Below are 20,547 nucleotides of genomic sequence, written 5' to 3' on the forward strand. Positions count from 1 at the left end.
GATAATTTTTAAAGCTCTGAAGACAGCCTGTAATAATTTATAGCTCTACTATACTTATATGCCCTGAAATAAAATAAATGAAGAACTTTTAACACCCATTACGTAAGTGGTTGATAAATGAACAGCACATTCAACTGTGAAGGTATTCAGATAAAAAATTGTTTTCCAATAGTAATTGATTAACTGACAAAGGATAAAGTAACTCTTTCTCCTCTAACTATAAACTGCCTTAGTTTGAAGCCGGGCGGAATAGGCCAAACGTTACTATTATTTGTCTATAATGTTCATTCTACTCTTTTTGTTTCTCAAAGTCACAAATATATACCAAATAACCGATTTTTTAAAAAACTGAGGAAAAGATGATGAAGTAAATATATGCATCTGAGCTAATAATCCACTTCTCAAAACCGCACATTAGAGCTATGCAAAAGCTATGAACCTAAAAGGAAAGAAAGGACCAATGCCCTAAGAATTTAACGAACCATGCCTGTGTAATGAAGGCACCATTAAAATCCAAAAGGAGGGGTTTCAGAGAGCTTCTGAATGGTGAAGTAGAACGCCTCCACGCGCCACAGTGCTTGCTGGACTGAAGTTTCTTTGTTCTTGACCTCACCCTATGAATCTCTTCATCTGGCTGTTGGCTCCTGTGCTTTAATATCCTCGGTAATAAACCACTTATCTGAAAGTTTGGGGGACATTAGTTTCTACTGTGACAGTTATTTCCCCTCAGCACGTGACAAATAACAATCAACTGTTTTCCGGCTTCCATTCTTGCTATTAATAAGGCACCTTTCAGTGTAACTGCCGTTCATTTTTTTGCCGTGTGGCTGACAGGATCTCGGTGCTCCGGCCAGGTGTCAGGCCTGTGCCTCTAAGGTGGGACAGCCAAGTTCAGAACACTGGTCCACCAGAGACCTCCCGACTCCATGTAATATCAAACAGGGAACGCTCTCCCAGAGATCTCCATCTCAACGCTAAAACCCAGCTCCACTCAACAACCAGCAAGCTACAGTGCTGGACACCCTACGCCAAACAACTAGCAAGACAGGAACACAACCCCCCCACCCATTAGCAGAGAGGCTGCCTAAAATCATATGAAGTTCACAGACACCCCAAAACACACCACCAGACGCAGTCCTGCCCAACAGAAAGACAAGATCTAGCCTCATCCACCAGAACACAGGCAAGAGTACCCTCCACCAGGAAGCCTAGAAAACCCACTGAACCAACCTTAGCCACTGGGGACAGACACCAAAAACAACGGGAACGACAAACCTGCAGCCAGTGAAAACAAGGCCCCAAACACAGTAAGTTAAGCAAAATGAGAAGACAGAGAAACCCACTGCAGACGAAGGAGCAAGGTAAAAACCAACCAGACCAAACAAATGAAGAGGAAATAGGCACATTAAGAGGATCAGAAACCAGGATCAAGTGGGGTTTATCCCAGGAATGCAAGGATTCTTCAATATACCTAAATCAATCAATGTGAAACACCATATTAACAAACTGAAGAATAAAAACCATATGATCATCTCAATAGATGCAGAAAGAGCGTTCAACAAAATTCAAAACCCATTTATGATTAACACCCTCCAGTAGGTAGGCATAGAGGGAACTTACCTCAACATAATAAAGGCCATATATGACAAACCCACAGCCAACGTCGTTCTCAATGGTGAAAAACTGAAACCATTTCCGCTAAGATCAGGAACAAGACAAGGTTGCCCACTCTCACCACTATCGTTCAACATAGTTTTGGAAGCTTTAGCCACACCAATGAGAGAAGAAAAAGAAATTAAAGGAATCCAAATTGAAAAATAAGATGTAAAACTGTCACTGTTTGCAGATGACATGATAGTATACATAAAGTATCCCAAAGATGCTACCAGAAAACTACTAAAGCTAATCAATGAATTTCGTAAAGTATCAGGATACAAAATGAATGCACAGAAATCTCTTGCATTCCTATACACTAAAGATGAGAAATCTGAAAGAGAAGTTAAGGAAACACTCCCATTTACCACTGCAACAGAAGGAATAAAATACCTAGGAATAAACTTACCTAAGGAGACAAAAGACCTGTATGCCGAAAACCATAAGGCACTGATGAAAGAAATTAAAGATACAGATAGAGAGATATACCATGTTCTTGGATTGGAAGATTCAACATTGTGAAAATGACTCTACTACCCAAAGCAATCTACAGATTCAACGCAATTCCTATCAAACTACCAATGGCATTTTCCACAGAACTAGAACAAAAAATTTCAGTTTGTATGGAAACACAAAAGACCCCAAATAGCCAAAGCAATCTTGAGAAAGAAAAACAGAGCTGGAGGAATCAGGCTCCCTGACTTCAGACTATACTAAAAAGGCACAGTAATCAAGACAGAATGGTACTGGCACAAAAACAGAAATACAGATCAATGGAACAGGATGGAAAACCCAGAGATAAACCCATGCACATATGGTCACCTTATCTTTGATAAAGGAAGCAAGAATATACAACAGAGAAAAGACAGCCTCTTCAATAAGTGGTGCTGGGAAAACTGAACAGCTACATATAAAAGAATGAAATTAGAACACTCCCTAACACCATACACAAAAATAAACTCAAAGTGGATTAAAGACCTAAATGTAAAGGCCAGACACTATCAAACTCTTAGAGCAAAATGTAGGCAGAACACTCTGTGACATAAATAACAGCAAGATCCTTTTTGACCCACCTCCTAGAGAAATGGAAATAAAAACAAAAATAAACAAATGGGATGTAATGAAACTTAAAAGCTTTTGCACAGCAAAGGAAACCATAAACGAGATCAAAAGACAACCCTCAGAATAGGAGAAAATATTAGCAAATGAAGCAACTGACAAAGGATTAATCTCCAAAATTCACAAGCAGCTCATGCAGCTCAATATCAAATAAACAAACAACCCAATCCAAAAATGGGCAGAAGACCTAAACAGACATTTCTTCAAAGAAGACATACAGATTGCCAACAGACACATGAAAGGATGGTCAACATCACTAATCACTACAGGAATGCAAATCAAAACTACAGTGAGGTATCACCTCACACCAGTCAGAATGGCCATCATCAAAACATCTACAATAAATGCTGAAGAGGGTTTGGAAAAAAGGGAACCCTCTTGCACTGTTGGTGGGAATGTAAATTGGTACAGCCACTATGGAGAACAGTATGGAGGTTCCTTAAAAAACTAAAAATAGAACTACCATATGACCCAGCAATCCCACTACTAAGCATATACCCTGAGAAAACCATAATTCAAAAAGAGCCACGTACCACAATGTTCACTGCAGCATTATTTACAATAGCCAGGACATGGAAGCAACCTAAGTGTTCATCGACAGGTGAATAGATAAAGAAGCTGGAATATTACTCAGCCACAAAAAGAAACGAAATTGGGTTAGTTGTAGTGAGGTGGATGATCTAGAATTTGTCATATAGAGTGAAGTAAGTCAGAAAGAGAAAAACAATACTGTATGCTAACACATATATATGGAATCTAAAAAAAAAAAAGAAAAAATGAAGAACCTAGATTCAGGACAGGAATAAAAATGCAGACGTAGAGAATGGACTTGAGGACATGGGGAGGGGGAAGGGTAAGCTGCGAGGAACTGAGAGAGTGGCATGAACTTATACACACTACCAAATGCAACATAGATAGCTAGTGGGAAGCCGCCACATAGCACAGGGAGATCAGCTCGGTTCTTTGTGACCACCTGGAGGGGTGGGATAGGGAGGTGGGAAGGAGACACAAAAGGGAGGACATATGAGGACATATGTATATGCATAGCTGATTCACTTTGTTATACAGCAGAAACTAACACACCATTGTAAAGCAATTATACTCCAATAAAGACATTAATTTTTTTTTAATTTAAAAAGTAAAATAAAGGAAAGAAAGGGCAGGAGAAGAGAAAACACTGACAATTTTGGAAGCCAAACAAAAGATGATCAAGAAGTAACTGATGCAGGACATCCAAAAAAAGATAAACAGTCATCTGGCACTGCTGGCCGAACCAATACCATTAACACCTCAACAGGCTTAGGAACTGGTGATCCCAGATAATTCTAAAGTAGGGAGGAAGGCAGGCAGTTAAAATCAGGATAAGTCGAAAGCTGTTTAAAAAGCAGTCAGACCCCAAGCTCCCTCTCCGCTACTCCATCCGTTGGGCAACTGCCCTTCCCAGGTTGGTTCTAATCGAAGACTGGAGGTTTACTCTTTGGGGAGTGTAAAAACAGAGTTTCTAGACTAAGGAACATCCAGCATAGATAAGAGCAGCAGTAAAGTACACTGAAATCTGTCAGATTATGTGTATTTGTATATACTGAAAGATGAGATGCCCCCATCAGCTTCCCTCAAGGGCTCCCATGATATGCTAACAATCTAACAAGCCTAAAGTCTAACAACAGGAATTCCTCCAAAGAGTAATACAGCCAGATTACCATACAGTGATGCCCATAGTTGACAAAACGTTAAACACTGAGCAAGCTATCAATGATCAGACATTTAGCAAAGTCTCTGAACATGAAAGATAGAACCAAAAAAAGAAAAAAAAGACTAAGAAACCTTTAAAACCCCGTAAGTATCTTATGAAAGACAACATAAGATACTGCATGCATGAAACAAGACCAAAATGCTACAAAAAGGACTATTCCCAGAACAAAAAAAGAACATTCAGAATTTGATGAAAAAGTTGAAGGATAAACATGAGAAAATTTCAACAAGTAGAGGAAGAACACAGAGGTGGAAAGATGAAGAAAATGGAAGTGCCAGTCCCTGCTATCTAATACTTGAATAACAGGAGTTCCAGGAAGCAAGAGTTGACAAAATAAAGAGGAAAATAATCAATGAAATAATTCAAGAGATTTTTCCAGAACTGAAAATGGAGCATCACTTTCAAATTTCTGAGGAAAAACAATTTCCAACCTTGAATTCCATGTTCAATCAGACCATAATTCCAATGTGAGACCATATTAAATACATTTGCAAACATACAAGGTTTCAAAAATATATATCCATATTCCTTTTTCTCATAAAAGTACTAGAAGAGGTATGTCACCAAACGAAGGAGCTACTTCAAAGAAAAGTAAACAGAAACTGCAATACAGAACACAATCTTCAGAAGAATAGTAAAGAGCTCTCTGGACAACAGCCATGCATCTGACTTATACAGAACTAACACAACAGTGCACACGGAAGCAGATCAGCAGGGCCCCAGAGACACTTCCTCAATAAGATGAAAATGACAGAACACCTGACATGCACAAATATCTTTAAGAAAGATTCAGACAACTGGCAGAGTAGTTGGGGTGGAATTACTGATACGTACACTGAAAACTGTGTGTGCGAATGCATAAAACTATAAGCAAATGAACAACAAAATCAATTATTAAATCAGAAAGACAAAAAGTTGTATAGGAAAAGCGACTATAGTTCACTAAATGGGTCACCACTAACAGCATATTGAGTCACAATAACGTAAGTAATTACTACTGATCTTACAAAATTATGTATCAGAAAGATGAGAAAGTGTTCTTTTGTGTGATGGGGGAACAAGAGGAGGAAAGAATGCTAACTTCACCATCCAGAATGGGAAATCAATGAATACATACATCAGAATAATCCAGCAGTAGCAAGATACATGTTACTTAGAGACATGGAAGTAAATACCAAAAAATTAACAAAACCAGATGAAAGCGGTAATAGTAGTTTCCTCTGGGGAAAGGGAAATAAGTAGTAGGATGGCAAGTATTGGAAACTCATAGAACTAGTCAACTCTTTAAATCATGTGAATGTGTAATTTCAATAAAAATTTTTAAAAATCATACCAACAAACTGATACAATCTCAAAATTGATTATCAAAATGCTCAGATTAGCAAACACCAAGAAACTACTATCACTGCTCAGCAACTTTACAACCTATCACATCTGTCCCTACACTTGATTTTCTAGCTAGTCCTCTCTGGAAGGATTACCTTGTGCCATTAAACGAGGTGATTTTCTTGGTGATCTCACTGAATTTTCTTCTACTTTGTCCCTCAAATTCCTGTTAGGTAAAATCAGTTCTTCTTCATCAATGGTATCATTGCCACTTTCTTTTACAACTCCTTCATCCATAATATCGTCAAGACCAACAACTAGAAAGAAAAACAAAAAAACAAAATTTTTTGAAAATATTGGTGATGTTAAGTATTTAAAGGCAGTACAGAAAACACTGTGAAACAGTTTAATGTAATACCAAGTAGTCCTGAAAATCTAGGTCTATTCCTAAAATGTGATAATGCCACTACCAAGCACGCAGTTCAGTTTTACAAACTTCTACCGTATGAGGCAGCTAGTCAAAGAGAAGATTAGTTGTAATTCTTCTTGATTTGACCTCCACTATCACTCACTGTCACTTATCATTCACTGTACCTTTGTGAACATCGTAAGCAGCTATACCTGGATACTTAATTATCCCAATTGGTTAAAGTAGTACAAAAAAGAGTAAATACCCTGAAAAGCTTATGATTCTAGGTTCATGCTAGAACCAAAAGATTCTAGTTCTAACTGTAATCTATTCCTTGAAGACTTTACGCTACACGTGTGAGAGTAACGGAGATATACTCTTAAGTTGTAGCAAGCACACACACACGCACACACACAGAAATGGAAAACATAATATAACTTCCCCTCCCCCAAATGCTAGGGAAAATAGGTGTTTAAATAGAACTATACAATTAAATTACCTTCCCCTAGTCAAAAGAGAGATAGAGTCATTCATTTAACAGCAGGGGAGGGGGCATGGAAAAGGACTGGGGAACACTGTATTTATATTATCAACAGGCTTATTTCTGTATCTAACAGATGTCACTTCACTAGCTGACATACAGCAATTCTAAATGTGCAGTTGTATGAGATCTTGTAAAAAGAATGTGATTATTTAGATCATACGTCCTCGTCTCAAGTCTCTGCTAGAACACTTAAATAAAACCTGACTAAGTCCCTTAACCTCTCTAGTTTATCTCTTAAATGAGAATAACAATACCTGTCCTACCTACCTCACAGGGCTGTTGTGAGGATCAAGTGAGATGATGTATGAGAACTCACTTTGTAAACTTTAGAGCACTACACAAATGTTAGTTATTATCTTCATCCTAGGGGTTAGGAGGAACCTCAAGAAGTTATCTAGTCCTCATCTTTGTATCCAAGTAGAACTTCATTTAAGAGTTCAACAAGATAGTGGTCTATCCTAAAATTTAAAGAGAACAAAATTCTTTATAAATATACTTTCAAATGGTACAATCTTTTCGAAGAGCAATTTGACAACAATCACAAAACTGCTTATATACTTTGACCAATATATTATAAAGTATAGACGAGAGAATAAATTATGAAAAAAAAATTTCTGGCTAGAAAACATAGTGTGATCCTTGTTAGTAACAGACAAATGAAATGTTGTATAGGTACATTGAGACAAAAATGATTAGCAGGAAACAGATGAAAATTTTAACAATAGCTATTCTATAAAAGATAAGTATTCTTTTTTCCTATCTTGCATATTTCCTGCTATATGCATGGAATTACACTCAAAAACAGAGTCCATGCTTTTAATCACTACGCTATAGGCACTAAAAGCTTAGAGAAGAAGAACGTATCTTAGGAAAATTCATCAGGACTCATTTAAGATATAATTAGGGGAAACAGGTGGGGCGTTCGGTTGGACGGCTACTCCACCATGAGGGAATACTTATGCTGCTGCACACTCACACACATTCTCAAAGAGTTTTTAACGTTAGATTAATAGTTCCACCACGTTCATTTCAAAAAACGAAAGTTATGCATTATATGCATTACAAGTGCGCAGAGACAGAAATGGATGGGGAAAGGCACCACAGTGTTATCAATGACCATCTAGTGGTTAGGTGGGGTAAAGAATTGGGTTTGTTTTTAATCACTGTTATACTGTCTCTGTGTTTTCCACATTTTCTACAATAAACATGAGTTTTGTATTGTAATCAGGAGAGAAAGTAATAATTCAAAAAACAGTCCAGGAGAAAGGTAATTAAAATCTGATTGACAGTGTTCGTTGGCAGGGAGTAAAAAGGTGTGTTACGAATTTAGGGCTATATTGCAAAGCAGAATCAACAGGATTCAGCAAAGCCAAATCCAAAGGTCAATTATTAGATTTTATCTTATTCCACTTCCTGGCAGCAGCTGACACAGCTGACCCCTCACCCTTTCCTGAATCCCTTCTCCTCACTTAACCTCTGAAATCACACGCTCCTCCCTCACGAGCTACTTCTGCTCAACACCCTTTATGGAGCTCTTCCTGCAGCGATCACACAGGACAGGACCTGAGGGCTCAGTACTCCCACCTACCCTTTATACGCACTCCACCCTCCCTAAATGATCCCACCCAGTCAATCTATACAAGCGTGACTCCCCGAAGTTACCTTCCACAGCCCCAAGCTCACACTGGACCTCTGGAAGAGTGTACTTTGACCTGTCCACTAGGTTGTCTACCAGGTATCTCAAGGTTAACAAATAGAAAATAAACACTGATTCCACCCATTCCCCCTCCCCTCAGTAAAACTGTCCTAAGAGAGTCCCAGTAATGGAAACTCCATTCAACCAGCTCCTCTCTCCTCATATCCCACATCCAAGAGGTCTGCTCAAGCTGCTAGTTCTATCTACAGAGCACACCACCCGCCTGATCACCACTGATCACCTCCACAGCTCACATTCTACTCCACATCACCATCTTCTCCCACCAAAACTACTTTAAGTCTCCTAGTGTCCCACGTTCCTCTATGGCCACCTCCTATACACACATGCACACACACACACATACACTCATCACACACACAGTTTATTCTCCACACAGTCATAACTATATTTTAGAGTCTTCTAAAATATAAAGTTGTATCATGTTACCATTCTTCTGACACGACCCTCCAAACCCTTACGAACACACTCAGATGTATGTTAAAATCCTAGCCAGGGTCTCCAGGGTCCTAAGAAGGGCTTCCCCCACCAAATTCCCTGACTTCTCTCCTACCACTGACTCACTGTGCTCCAGTCACACTGGTCTCTCCGGAACACCTCAGGGTCATTTCACTTGATCGTCCTCTGCCTGGAACGCTCTCCTCCCAGACAGCCACATGGCTCACTCTCCCTCAAAATCGACCTTCTCACAGAAACCTTTCCTGAGGATCTTATCCAAAACAGCATTCTCCCACCACTGCCTCCTAACCCTTAGCATATTTTATCCTTTAAAATGTGTTTCACTATCCAATAGAACATGTAATTTTCCACTAGAATGTAATCTCTACAATCCAGGGACTTTGTCTCTTATTCACCACTGAAACTCCAGAACCCAGAGTCATAGTGGCTACTCCAGAAACACTGCTAAATAAAAGAATTAGGGGAAACAAGGGACCTGGAAAATTTAAACTTTGATGATCGAGAGAGAAATGTTTCAATTAACTGAAAGAGAGAAGTTAGGAAGAATAAATTTGAAAGTAAGGTAATTAACTTTCTGAATGTTAGTGACATGAAAAAAAAGAGCAGGCAAAAGAAGTATCAAAGTTAACACACCATCACAAAAGAAGGGTAAGGAGAATTTCAGGGATCGGGAAGGTTAACTGCTACAGAGAGAACAAAGGAAGGAGAAAAATCCACTAACGTGAAACACAGAAGCAGAGGGCCAGATGACAAGAGGTTAAAAAGTGAGTAAGTGAAGAATGACAACGGCAGTTTCTCTTTCATTTATTTTCAAGAAATTTAAGGGTAAAAGAAAATGAAGACAATCGGCTGAAGGAAGTTAAAGGGATGAAAGATGATTTTTCTGTGTAAGTAAAAGAAACGGGGGGGGCGGGGGGGGGGGAGGTGGTAGAGTCCCCTCCACACAAAAGAGGGAGTGAGGGAAGGAGAAGGGCGAGAGAATGGGCAAAGAGGAAAGAGGACAGTGAGAACGGAGGAGGGAAAAAGCAAGAGATCTGAGCATCTTCCACTGCTGGAAATAACTCTGGGAGCTGAGGGATGCCTGAGGCCTCAGTAGCTTAAAACCTATTAAGTCAACAACCTACAATTAGAACACTTAAGACTGCATGTGAGATGCTTCTCAGAAGTGAGGTTTCCGAGAATGGCATCTTCTTTGTACTCCTGCAGCTCCTGGCAATACCTTTCCTTCATCTCAAAAAGTCACCCTGACATTAAATCAAGCTCTAATACTGTCTCCAACATTTCCAGGGCTCTCAAGCAGAAGTAGGCCCCCAACAACCAAAGCAACTACTTAACCTAGCTGTGCCTCAAATTCTTCTATAAAATGGAGATCACGCTAGCAGTCAGAGGGGCGCTGTGATGATTAAATCAGTGTGTGTGAAGGGCTTAGCAGAGAACCTGGCACTTAGAAAATGCTGACTTCTGTTCACAGTCTCCCCCATCATGGACCCCACCATCAACATTTATGTATTCTTTTTCCCTTACTTTTTTCCCTCAACTCCTCCCAGAACAAATCAACCATTAAAAAAACTACCTGAAATTTCTTTCTTCTAATCCATTTATTTGATTAAAGTAATTCAGAGTACAGAATGAATTATCTCTGGCAAAACCCTCCCAATTAGGTATTTACGTTTTAAATCGTTCAACTTCCACTTCGCTTAACTTTCGTAGCTTCCACTAAGAAAATGAACAGAAAGAAGTGAAGGAGAATCTGTGTTCTTTTCAAAACACTGCTTATTCTCAGGGACCTCCCACATCTGCCCCTCCCACTGCTACAGGCAAACTAAGATTCAGTATTTGATTTCCAGTTTTTAAAAAAGTGGCCAGTCCTACTCAACACATCCACTAAAAAGGGAATTTGGGGTTATCAAAAAAGAAAAAAAAAGCAACGGCCTGAATTATGTAGGAGGCAAGCATGATAATGTGGGAAAACAATATGTTTTTCCTCCCTCCCACATTTCAGAATTAGGTGTCATTCCCATTTTGAAATTCTGGCACAAAATCTGTAATCATACTCAGAATCTCCTTGAGCCTAAATTTAGATCACATTAAAACTCCCATCCTCACCTACAAATGGCCCTCCTTAAATCTGCTGAGTCAGGCCTATGTGAAGCCCTCCTGACACAAATACTACTTTATTCAAATCCAGACTATTTAATTCACATCTATCTTCTTGAAGAGAGGAGGTAAATGAGATAGAAAGAATAAAACTGAAATATTTAAAGCTAAATTTATTGAATTTCTCAAAACTGGGATTAGTTTACATCACCTTATACCATACAAAAGGGAGAACCATAGTACAGCAGGGACTCTTCACATTTGACATGCCTTAACTCACGCTGGCAGCGCAGAGGCCAAACTCAACCACTTCTAGGACACTTATCTCCTCTATTATGAAACTTGGCACTAAATGTCAGACTTGAGAAAAAACTAAAGAGCATGATCTCTTTCCAGTGTCAGGACAATAAAGGTTAGGTGTGTACTTTACAGGGTCTGGACTTGAAGGAGAGTAAGAAGTCACACAGACACATCCTTGCAACAGAGTCCCCACAGCTTCCGCCTCGAACACCGCAGGAGACCACACCACCCAGCCCCTCCTCGGCCTCCCTTCAGTGAGCGTTCTTTCCTTTATGGATGATTTATACATCCTTCCAAAAAGAGGCCACGTCAGATACACACCATCAAGTTGTGTTATATACAATTAGTCATTTGTGGGTGAATTTATCATTTTAGATATTATGTTTCTAAGTTGAACACCACAAATAATGTTACCTTTTTTCCCTCTTAAATTTCTTCTTTACAATAAACTTTAAAACACAGGTTTACTGAGTCAAAGAAGGCAAATTTATAGATTTTACCGTTTTTAATCTCATCACATGGCTTTCAATAAAGAGTATAAACAGTTTACAGTGCAAAAAGCTTCACATTAAGTCTCAATTAAGAACTTACTAGCACTGTTTCAGATTTTTAAAAGAAACACGGTGACTAAAAAAGCTTGACATATATACCACCTTTCTGTATTTCTTTAGCTTTGCCTACTCGCCTACTCTCCTACTCAGGTCTTAATAAGTGTGTTTCTCTCTCAATAATTTATATGAACTCTTCATGTAATATCTGTGTTATCTATTTGATGCAAGTATTTTCCCTCTCTTACCTTATTTTAGTATTATCTGGTGTCAATTTTTTTCTTCAGAATGCTGCCTTCAGTTACTCCAACATTATTAAATTATCCATCCTTTCTGCTGAAATTTAACACATTCTAAAGTCTTATATTTAAACATACACAAACATTTCAACTTTTGTCAAACTCAATTCATACTTTGGGAAAAAACTGATTAGTATTTCACAGAAAGGGGTTTTCTATCAAACAAATCTAAAAGAAAGACACTGGGTTAAACGGAGTTAAAACAGTTTCTTCACTGCAGATCTACAGAGCCTTCAATATGCTAAATAAAGGCATTTTATGAGGAAAAAAAACTGCACATGATGAAACTGTTTCCCAAGCCTTATATTCTCACACACACACCAATAAAACATACACCAAAATGCTAATGATGGTTATTTCAGAAAGGATTTTTCCCTTCTTCTTATTCACACTTTCTAATTCATCTCACATTAAAAATATTTTGTCAAAAAGAATTTTCCCCAAAAATGTGTAATACATGCGTGAATGCCTAGAAAAAGCAGCTGGAAAGGTTTTCCATGCGGAAGGAAGTAGTATCATTGGTGCCACTTTTTAAAGCTTTCCTTTTTAAGTTATACATGCACATGGTTTTAAAGAGTTGTGTCTGGTTCTCAAAAAGACAACCCTCAGAATGGGAGAAAATACTGGCAAATGAAGCAACTGACAAAGGATTAATCTCCAAAATTTACAAGCAGCTCATGCAGCTCAATATCAAAAAAACAAACAACCCAATCCAAAAATGGGCAGAAGACCTAAATAGACATTTCTCCAAAGAAGACATACAGATTGCCAACAAACACATGAAAGAATGCTCAACATCATTAATCATTAGAGAAATGCAAATCAAAACTACAATGAGGTATCACCTCACACCAGTCAGAATGGCCATCATCAAAACATCTACAAACAATAAATCCTGCAGAGGGTGTGGAGAAAAGGGAACCCTCTTGCACTGTTGGTGGGAATGTACATTGATATAGCCACTATAGAGAACAGTATGGAGGTTCCTTAGAAAACTAAAAATAGAACTACCACACGACCCAGCAATCCCACTACTGGGCATATACCCTGAGAAAACCATAGTTCAAAAAGAGAGGTGTACCAGGCTTCCCTGGTGGCAATGTGGTTGAGACTCCGCCTGCTGATGCAGGGGACACGGGTTCGTGCCCCGGTCTGGGAAGATCCCACACGCCACGGAGTGGCTGGGTCCGTGAGCCATGGCTGCTGAGCCTGCGTGTCCAGAGCCTGTGCTCCGCAACGGGAGAGGCCGTAACAGTGTGAGGCCCGCGTACCGCAAAAAAAAAAAAAAAAAAAAAAAAAAAAGAGACGTGTACCACAATGTTCACTGCAGCACTATTTACGATAGCCAGGACATGGAAGCAACCGAAGTGTCCATCAACAGATGAATGGATAAAGAAGATGTGGCACATATATATAATGGAATATTATTCAGCCATAAAAAGGAACGAAACTGAGTTACCTGTACTGAGGTGGATGGATCTAGAGTCTGTCATACAGAGTGAAGTCAGAAAGAGAAAAACAAATACCGTCTGCTAACACATATATATATGGAATCTAAAAAAAAAAAAAATGAAGAACCTAGGGACAGGACAGGAATAAAGACATAGAAAATGGACTTGAGGACACAGGGAGGGGGAAGGGGAAGCTGGGACAAAGTGAGAGAGTGGCATGGACACATATACACTACCCAATGTAAAATAGATAGCTAGTGGGAAGCAGCCGCATAGCACAGGGAGATCAGCTCGGTGCTTTGTGACCACCTAGAGGGGTGGGATAGGGAGGGTGGGAGGGAGATGCAAGAGGGAGGGGATATGGGAACATATGTATACATATAGCTGATTCACTTCGTTATACAGCAGAAACTAACACATTGTAAAGCAATTATACTCTAATAAAGATGTTAAAAAAAAAGGTAATAAAAAAAAAATTAGAGCACACTGCCAAAAAAAAAGTTGTGCCTGGTTCTATAAGGTTTATTAAGAAAAATATTAACGCTCAGCACGCACATCGCCCTCCACTTCCCCCACTGAACCTCAATTACTTCACTGGGAAAATGTAGACATTACCACCCTTTGCTGAAAGGTTTCTGTGAAAACTGAATAAACTACTGCAGTTTCCTACACAGTGCATGACATGCAAACAATAAGATTGCAGCCATTATTACATCCTGGCAGATTTTTTTCAAACAATTTTCTATAGCCCTAAGTGTCCTTCATCTGACCCCTTCCCAACTGTCAAAATAATTTCGCTTATTGCCAACATGACTATCAGGCTACTATAAGAGTGAGATGATAATCATTCCCTAAATTTTTAACATTTTAATTCCATTCTAAAATACCATAAGTTATGTACCTTTAAGGTAATTCCTTAAAAAATATTTATTGAGCTCCTACTATGTGTCGCACACTGGCCTAGATTATTCCATATACCAGTGATACAGAATTCTGAAGACAAATGACCTGGTTTCTTTTATATATATATATATATATATATATATATATATATATATATATATATATATATATATTTATATATATATACACACACACATACATACACACACACACACATACATACATACACAGTAAGAGGGTGGCATTTACACAGACTGAAATATAGTAAAGTTACACGGCAACCAAATGAACAGATTGACCTATTTCAATTCCAATTTAAACTGTAAAAAGAAAACAATGAGTGGGAACTGGGTAAATAACTGAACGCTGACTGCATATCTGGAAATATTAAAAACTATCTTTAATTGTTTTAGGCAGGATAATATTAGTGTTATTACTTTTTTTAAAATAAAAACTTCTTATATTTTAGAGATACATGCTGAAATATTTACAGATAAATAATATGATTTCTGGGCTATGCTTGAAAATAATCTTGGTTGGGGGGAGGTAAGGAGAAGTGAGTGGGATATAAATGAAAAAAGACCAACTATTAACTGTATGAGTAACAGGTAGATGAGGGTCATTATACAAGTCTCGCTGCTTTGTTTGATGTTTTCCATAAAATAGAAAAATTTTTTAAAACTGTTCCCATGAAGCTTCATTTTAACGAGGGTGAGACAAATACATAAGATACGCGGCATGTTGGCTGATAAGCCATATGAACAAAAGGAAAGAGTAACAGGGAGTACAAGGAAGGGAACACAGGGTGGTCTGTAATTTTAAACCAAATGGCCAGGGAAAGCCAGGAGTACTGGTTCCAGCTGTCTCCTGCACAAGAGCTCCCAGGCCAAAAGAAAGGAGCTCGCTGTGCAGGCTCAAAGGAGTCTGGGGATGACAACGCTGAGGTGACTTCTCAGCCAAAGCTGAACAAGTTGCGGGAGTAGCTTTCTAGCTAGAAGGCACATCAAGTACCTAGACTCTGAGGCAGGAGTATGCCTAGGATGATGGAAGAACAGAATGGAGTCAGGTCTGTGAGGCCAGATTAGGGAAAAGGGGGAGAAGGGCAGATGAAAAGAGAGAGGTAAGGCAGCAAGCTAAAGTCATCCTTGCAGGCCATGAGGACTTCAGCTTTTTCCTTTGTGTGAAATGGAAAGTTACCAGAGTGCTGTGAACACAAGGGTGATAGAATCTAACTGTTAACAAGATTACTCTTGGAGCTCTTTTTAGAATAGATGGGAGAGAATCCTCAGGGGCAGAAGCAGGGAAGCCACTTCCAAACTAGCGCAATAATCCAGATGAGAAATGGTAACCACTAAAACCACAGTGGCAGTGGAGAAAGTGAGACGTACAAGTTGCCAGATTCTGGATGTATTCTGAAAATACCAACAGGATCTGCCGATCAACTGAATACAGAACGTGAAAGAGAGTATGTAAAGAATGACTTCAAAGTTTTCTGCTGAGCAACTCGAAAGAAGGTGCCATTTCTAGAGATGAGGGAGACTGCAGGCGCAAGTGGTACAAGGGGGGCTAGGAGGTGGGGTACCAAGAATTCAGTGTTCCATCTACAAGCCCAGGACACCTGAGGTCACGAGAAGCTAGGAGAGAGGCCTGGAGCACACTGTTCCCCACAGCTTTTAGAAGGAACCAAACCTGCCGACACTGTGAACTTGGACTCTGGCCTCCGGACTGTGAGACAACACATTTCTGTTGTTAAGCTGGGGTGATTTGTTAGGGTGGCCCCAGGACACTGACAGCACTGGTGTCCCTTTTATATTTTTTTCAATTTTATTGAAGGATAGTTGCTTTAAAAAATAAAAAAAAAAAAAAAATTCAGTGTTAGACCTTAAGCTTAAGATGCCCAAGAGACATCCAAAGAAGTAAACGCAGGGGTCTGGAGTATATATATTTGGGAGCTGAATTATAAAGCGTTTTTTAAGTCATAAAATTGTATAATATCACCATAAAAGTGAGTATAAATAGAGAAGATGCCTAAAATCTGAACCCCGAGATACTCCAGTACCTAGAGGTCAGGAAGATGAAGGGGAGAATCAGAAGAAACTGAGAGGAAGAAGACGGCAAGGTGAGAGAATAACCGCGAGTGGCGAACCAAAGATCGAACCTGGCAGAGTGACGCTGCCTGCAACCCAGTGCAGCTGGTGAGAGCAAACTCAGAATTTGGAGGAGAGATATTGGGGATACAGAGCATTAAAATTTCTTCCAGGAGTTTTCTGTAAACAGAGTAAAAAGAGCAGGGCAAGACAAATACACTGATGAATAAATATAAAAGATAATGTGTGGTTAACACTGAAATTCAACTGTAAGGACTTTGACAGAGACTCTTTCAGACTTCTTTTCAATTCTATCAAGCACAGAAAAAACTAGATATCACATCATGGTAACTACAAACCATATCCATGAAAAACAGAGAATAGAAACCTAATCAGAAAACATGAAAATCTAATTTCATAAATATCTAAATATCTGATTTCATAAATATCTCAATATGTACCTAAATATAGGATATAAGGTCAAAAAATGTACCTAAGTTTTTTTTTAATTACCAGGCAATATTTATTATGAAATTAAGGAAAATATCAAAATGTACATGACAAATTTTCAGCTGAATTAGCTCCACTCCACATTTCTAAAAACAAGCAGAGAGAGGAGGCACTTGGCCATCCACCAGCCAATTCTAGAAAACTTACAGTGACCAGGTAAACACCATTAATAAAAACTTGAGTGTTCAGGGGGTACTGTGGATTATTTAGTTGCTTAAGGATTTGCTTCTTGGTTGTTTAAATCCTTTTTTTATCTCTTAGGGTTTCTTCTCTTCTGGTGGGATAGTATATGGGGAAATCGTTGTCTTACAGTTCATTTACACAGTCTACCAACTACAGACTCAACTTGGGTGAAAAACTGAACATGAATGTATTCCAATAAATACAACCCGAGGAGATACGACAGTTGACCCTTGAATAACATGCGTTTGAACTGTGGGGGTCCACTTACACACAGATTTTTTTCCATAGTTAATACTCAGCATCACATGATCCATTGTTGGCTGAATCTGTGGACGTGAAATGGCAGATATGGTGGAACTGTGGACAGGAAGGAACCTCTGATATGGAAGGCAGACTGTAGATTATACTCAGATTTTTGACTGCGCTGAGGGCCGGCATCCCTAACTCCACACTGTTCAAGGGTCAACTGTATTTATTAACACCGGATTAATTTAATCTGACAAAAGGACTGACTAATCAACACTTAAATTAATGTATACTTTTCATTTGCTATTTCTCTACTGGGAGTGTACTTCCCTTACCCAGGAATCCAGGATCTTCAAAGGGCTGGCCACTACATGGGTCTAAACATGTTGCTACTCTTGTGTCACCTCCACACAGACTTGCCCTGACCAGACCAACTCAAGTAGACGGTCTTGGCCACCAAACAACCAACAAGACAGTCTTTATCACCTTACATTCTACTTGGAAGCTCCAGGAGGACAGGGACTTTGTCTCAAACACAACTGTATCCTCCAGCATTGGCATATGATGGGTACGCAACAAATGTTTGTTAAATGAACAAACACTACCAACCACTTTTCACCAAAGCAAATCATTATACCTCACAACTGTGGAATCATGCGGTAAGCTGCTGATGCCTGCAATGCTATTTAATGAGAATGTTACCATAAAACAGGAATTGGTTGAAAAAAATGTGACTAACCTTCTTACAATATGGATCTTACCATTATTTATTGAGTTTCACATTGCAATGAACCAGATCCCAACTAGGCACTTTGTTTCATAACATTTGTTTGCTTTTACCCAAACAAGGCCAAGCAAAAAGTTCTTAGAGGATTACAGATTTTTCAGTAGGTAAGACTGAAACAATTAACAAGCTTAATCTTAAGCCCAGGACAAGACTTTTAATGATATTATACACAACATTAAATAGAATATAAACTCCACGAGGGCAGGAATTTTTCATTGCTTTCTGATATATCTGTAACTCCTATAACAGCAGCTGGAACATACAGTGAGTGTTCAGTCCTAAGCACAGCTTGGATGAAAAATGCGTGGATGTATACAAAAATTCAAGGTTCCCAAATTTTTATCTCAAGAGATTAGAACCACACTGTTAAACTGGACTCCAATCAGGAAGTTACCATTAGTAAACAAAAGAAACAGAATAACAAACCTCTACTCCATATCACAGTAGTGTTGAGTGATCCCCTGCAGGACTCAGAGTAAGAATGCTAATAGTTTTTAAAAACCACAGATTAGAAGGAAATATCCCAACATGAAACAACCAAACAGAAAAGCTACCCACTCAGAAAGATACAATTAGTAATGTGTCAGAACTAAAGCCTCTTTACAACAGATAAAAGTCTCTACCTAAAAGGAACTTTGATCAAGTACCTTAAACAGATTGAAAACATAACCTTAATTGTATCAAAAAGAATAAAATACCTAGCAATAAATTTAACAAAGGAGGTGAATGATCTGTACAATGAAAACTTTAAGACATTGATGAAAAAAACTGAAGACACAAGTAACTGGAAGATATTCCATGTTCATGGATTGGAAGAATTAATGTTGTTAAAATATCTAACATACCCAAAGCAACCTGCAGATTCAATGCAGTCCCTAACAAAATTCCAATAGATTTTTCACAGAAATAGAACAAACAATCCTGAAATTTGTATGGAACTGCAAAAGACCCTGAATAGCCAAAGCAATTTTAAGAAAGAAGAACAAAGCTGGAGGCATCACACTCCCTGATTTCAAACTATACTACAAAGCGATAACCATCAAAACAGACACATTGACCAAAGGAACAGAATAGAGAGCCCAGAGACAAATCCACACATATATGGTCATTAATTTATGACAACAGAGCCAAGAATATACAATCAGGGTAGTCTCTTTAATAAATGGTGTTGGGAAAACTGGATAGCTACATGTAAAAGAATGAAACTAGGGCTTCCTTGGTGGCACAGTGTTTGAGAGTCCACCTGCCAATAATTCAGGGGACACAGGTTTGAGCCCTGGTCTGAGAAGATCCCACATGCCGCAGAGCAACTGGGCCCATGTGCCACAACTGCTGAGCCTGCGCTCTGGAGCCCGCACGCCACAACTGCTGAGTCCACGTGGCACAGCTGCTGAGACTCACACGCCTAGAGCCCGTGCTCCACAGTGGCAGAGGCCACCGCAATGAGAGGCCCGCACACTGCAGCAAGGAGTGGCCACTGCTCACCGCAACTGGAGAGAGCCCACACACAGCAATGAAGACCCAACACAGCCAAAAATTAATTAATTAATTAAAAGAAAAAAAAATGAAACTAGACCACCATCTTACACCATACACAAAAATCAACACAAAATGAATTAAAGACATGAACATAAGACATGAAACCATAAAACTCCTAGAAGAAAACATAAAGAGTAAGCTCCTTTATATTGGTTTTGGCAATAATTTTTTGGATTTGACACCAAAAGCAAAGGCAACAAAAGCAAAAATAAACAAGTGTGACTACCTCAAACTAAAAAGCTTCTGCACAACAAAGGAAACTATCAACAAAATTAAAAGGCAATCTACAGAACTGGAGGAAATATTTGCATATTATGTAGCTGATATGAGGTTAATATAGAAAATATATAAAAACTCACACAACTCAACAGCAAGAAAACAAACAATCCAATTAAAAAATGGGTGAGGAATCGAACAGACATTTTTCCAAAGAAGACATACAAATAAATGGCCAACAAGTATATGAAAAGGTGCTCAACTATCCCTAATCATCCAGAAATGCAAATCAAAACCACAATGAAATATCACCTCATGCCTGTCAGAATGGTTATCTTCAAAAAAACAAGAGAAACAAGTGCTGGCAAGGATGTGGAGAAAGAGATCCCTTGCACACTGCTGGA

General features: G+C 38.9%; 1 protein-coding gene across 5 annotated transcripts in view; it reads right to left on the reverse strand.

The window, feature by feature from the left end:
• The window catches only part of PHF3 (PHD finger protein 3), a 106,247-nt gene that overhangs the window by 47,131 nt on the left and 38,569 nt on the right, over window positions 1–20,547 (reverse strand). For 4 of the 5 annotated variants that reach the window (XM_060030413.1, XM_060030414.1, XM_060030412.1 and 1 more), the window contains one exon: window positions 6,007–6,168. In XM_060030413.1, coding sequence (XP_059886396.1) covers window positions 6,007–6,168 — 162 coding nt within the window. Of the gene's footprint in view, window positions 1–6,006; window positions 6,169–7,071; window positions 7,263–20,547 lie in introns of those variants that run through there. The other variant, XM_060030415.1, reaches the window with a different exon arrangement.

The sequence above is a fragment of the Delphinus delphis genome, chromosome 14, assembly GCF_949987515.2.
Source record: "Delphinus delphis chromosome 14, mDelDel1.2, whole genome shotgun sequence".
Lineage (NCBI taxonomy): Eukaryota > Metazoa > Chordata > Mammalia > Artiodactyla > Delphinidae > Delphinus > Delphinus delphis.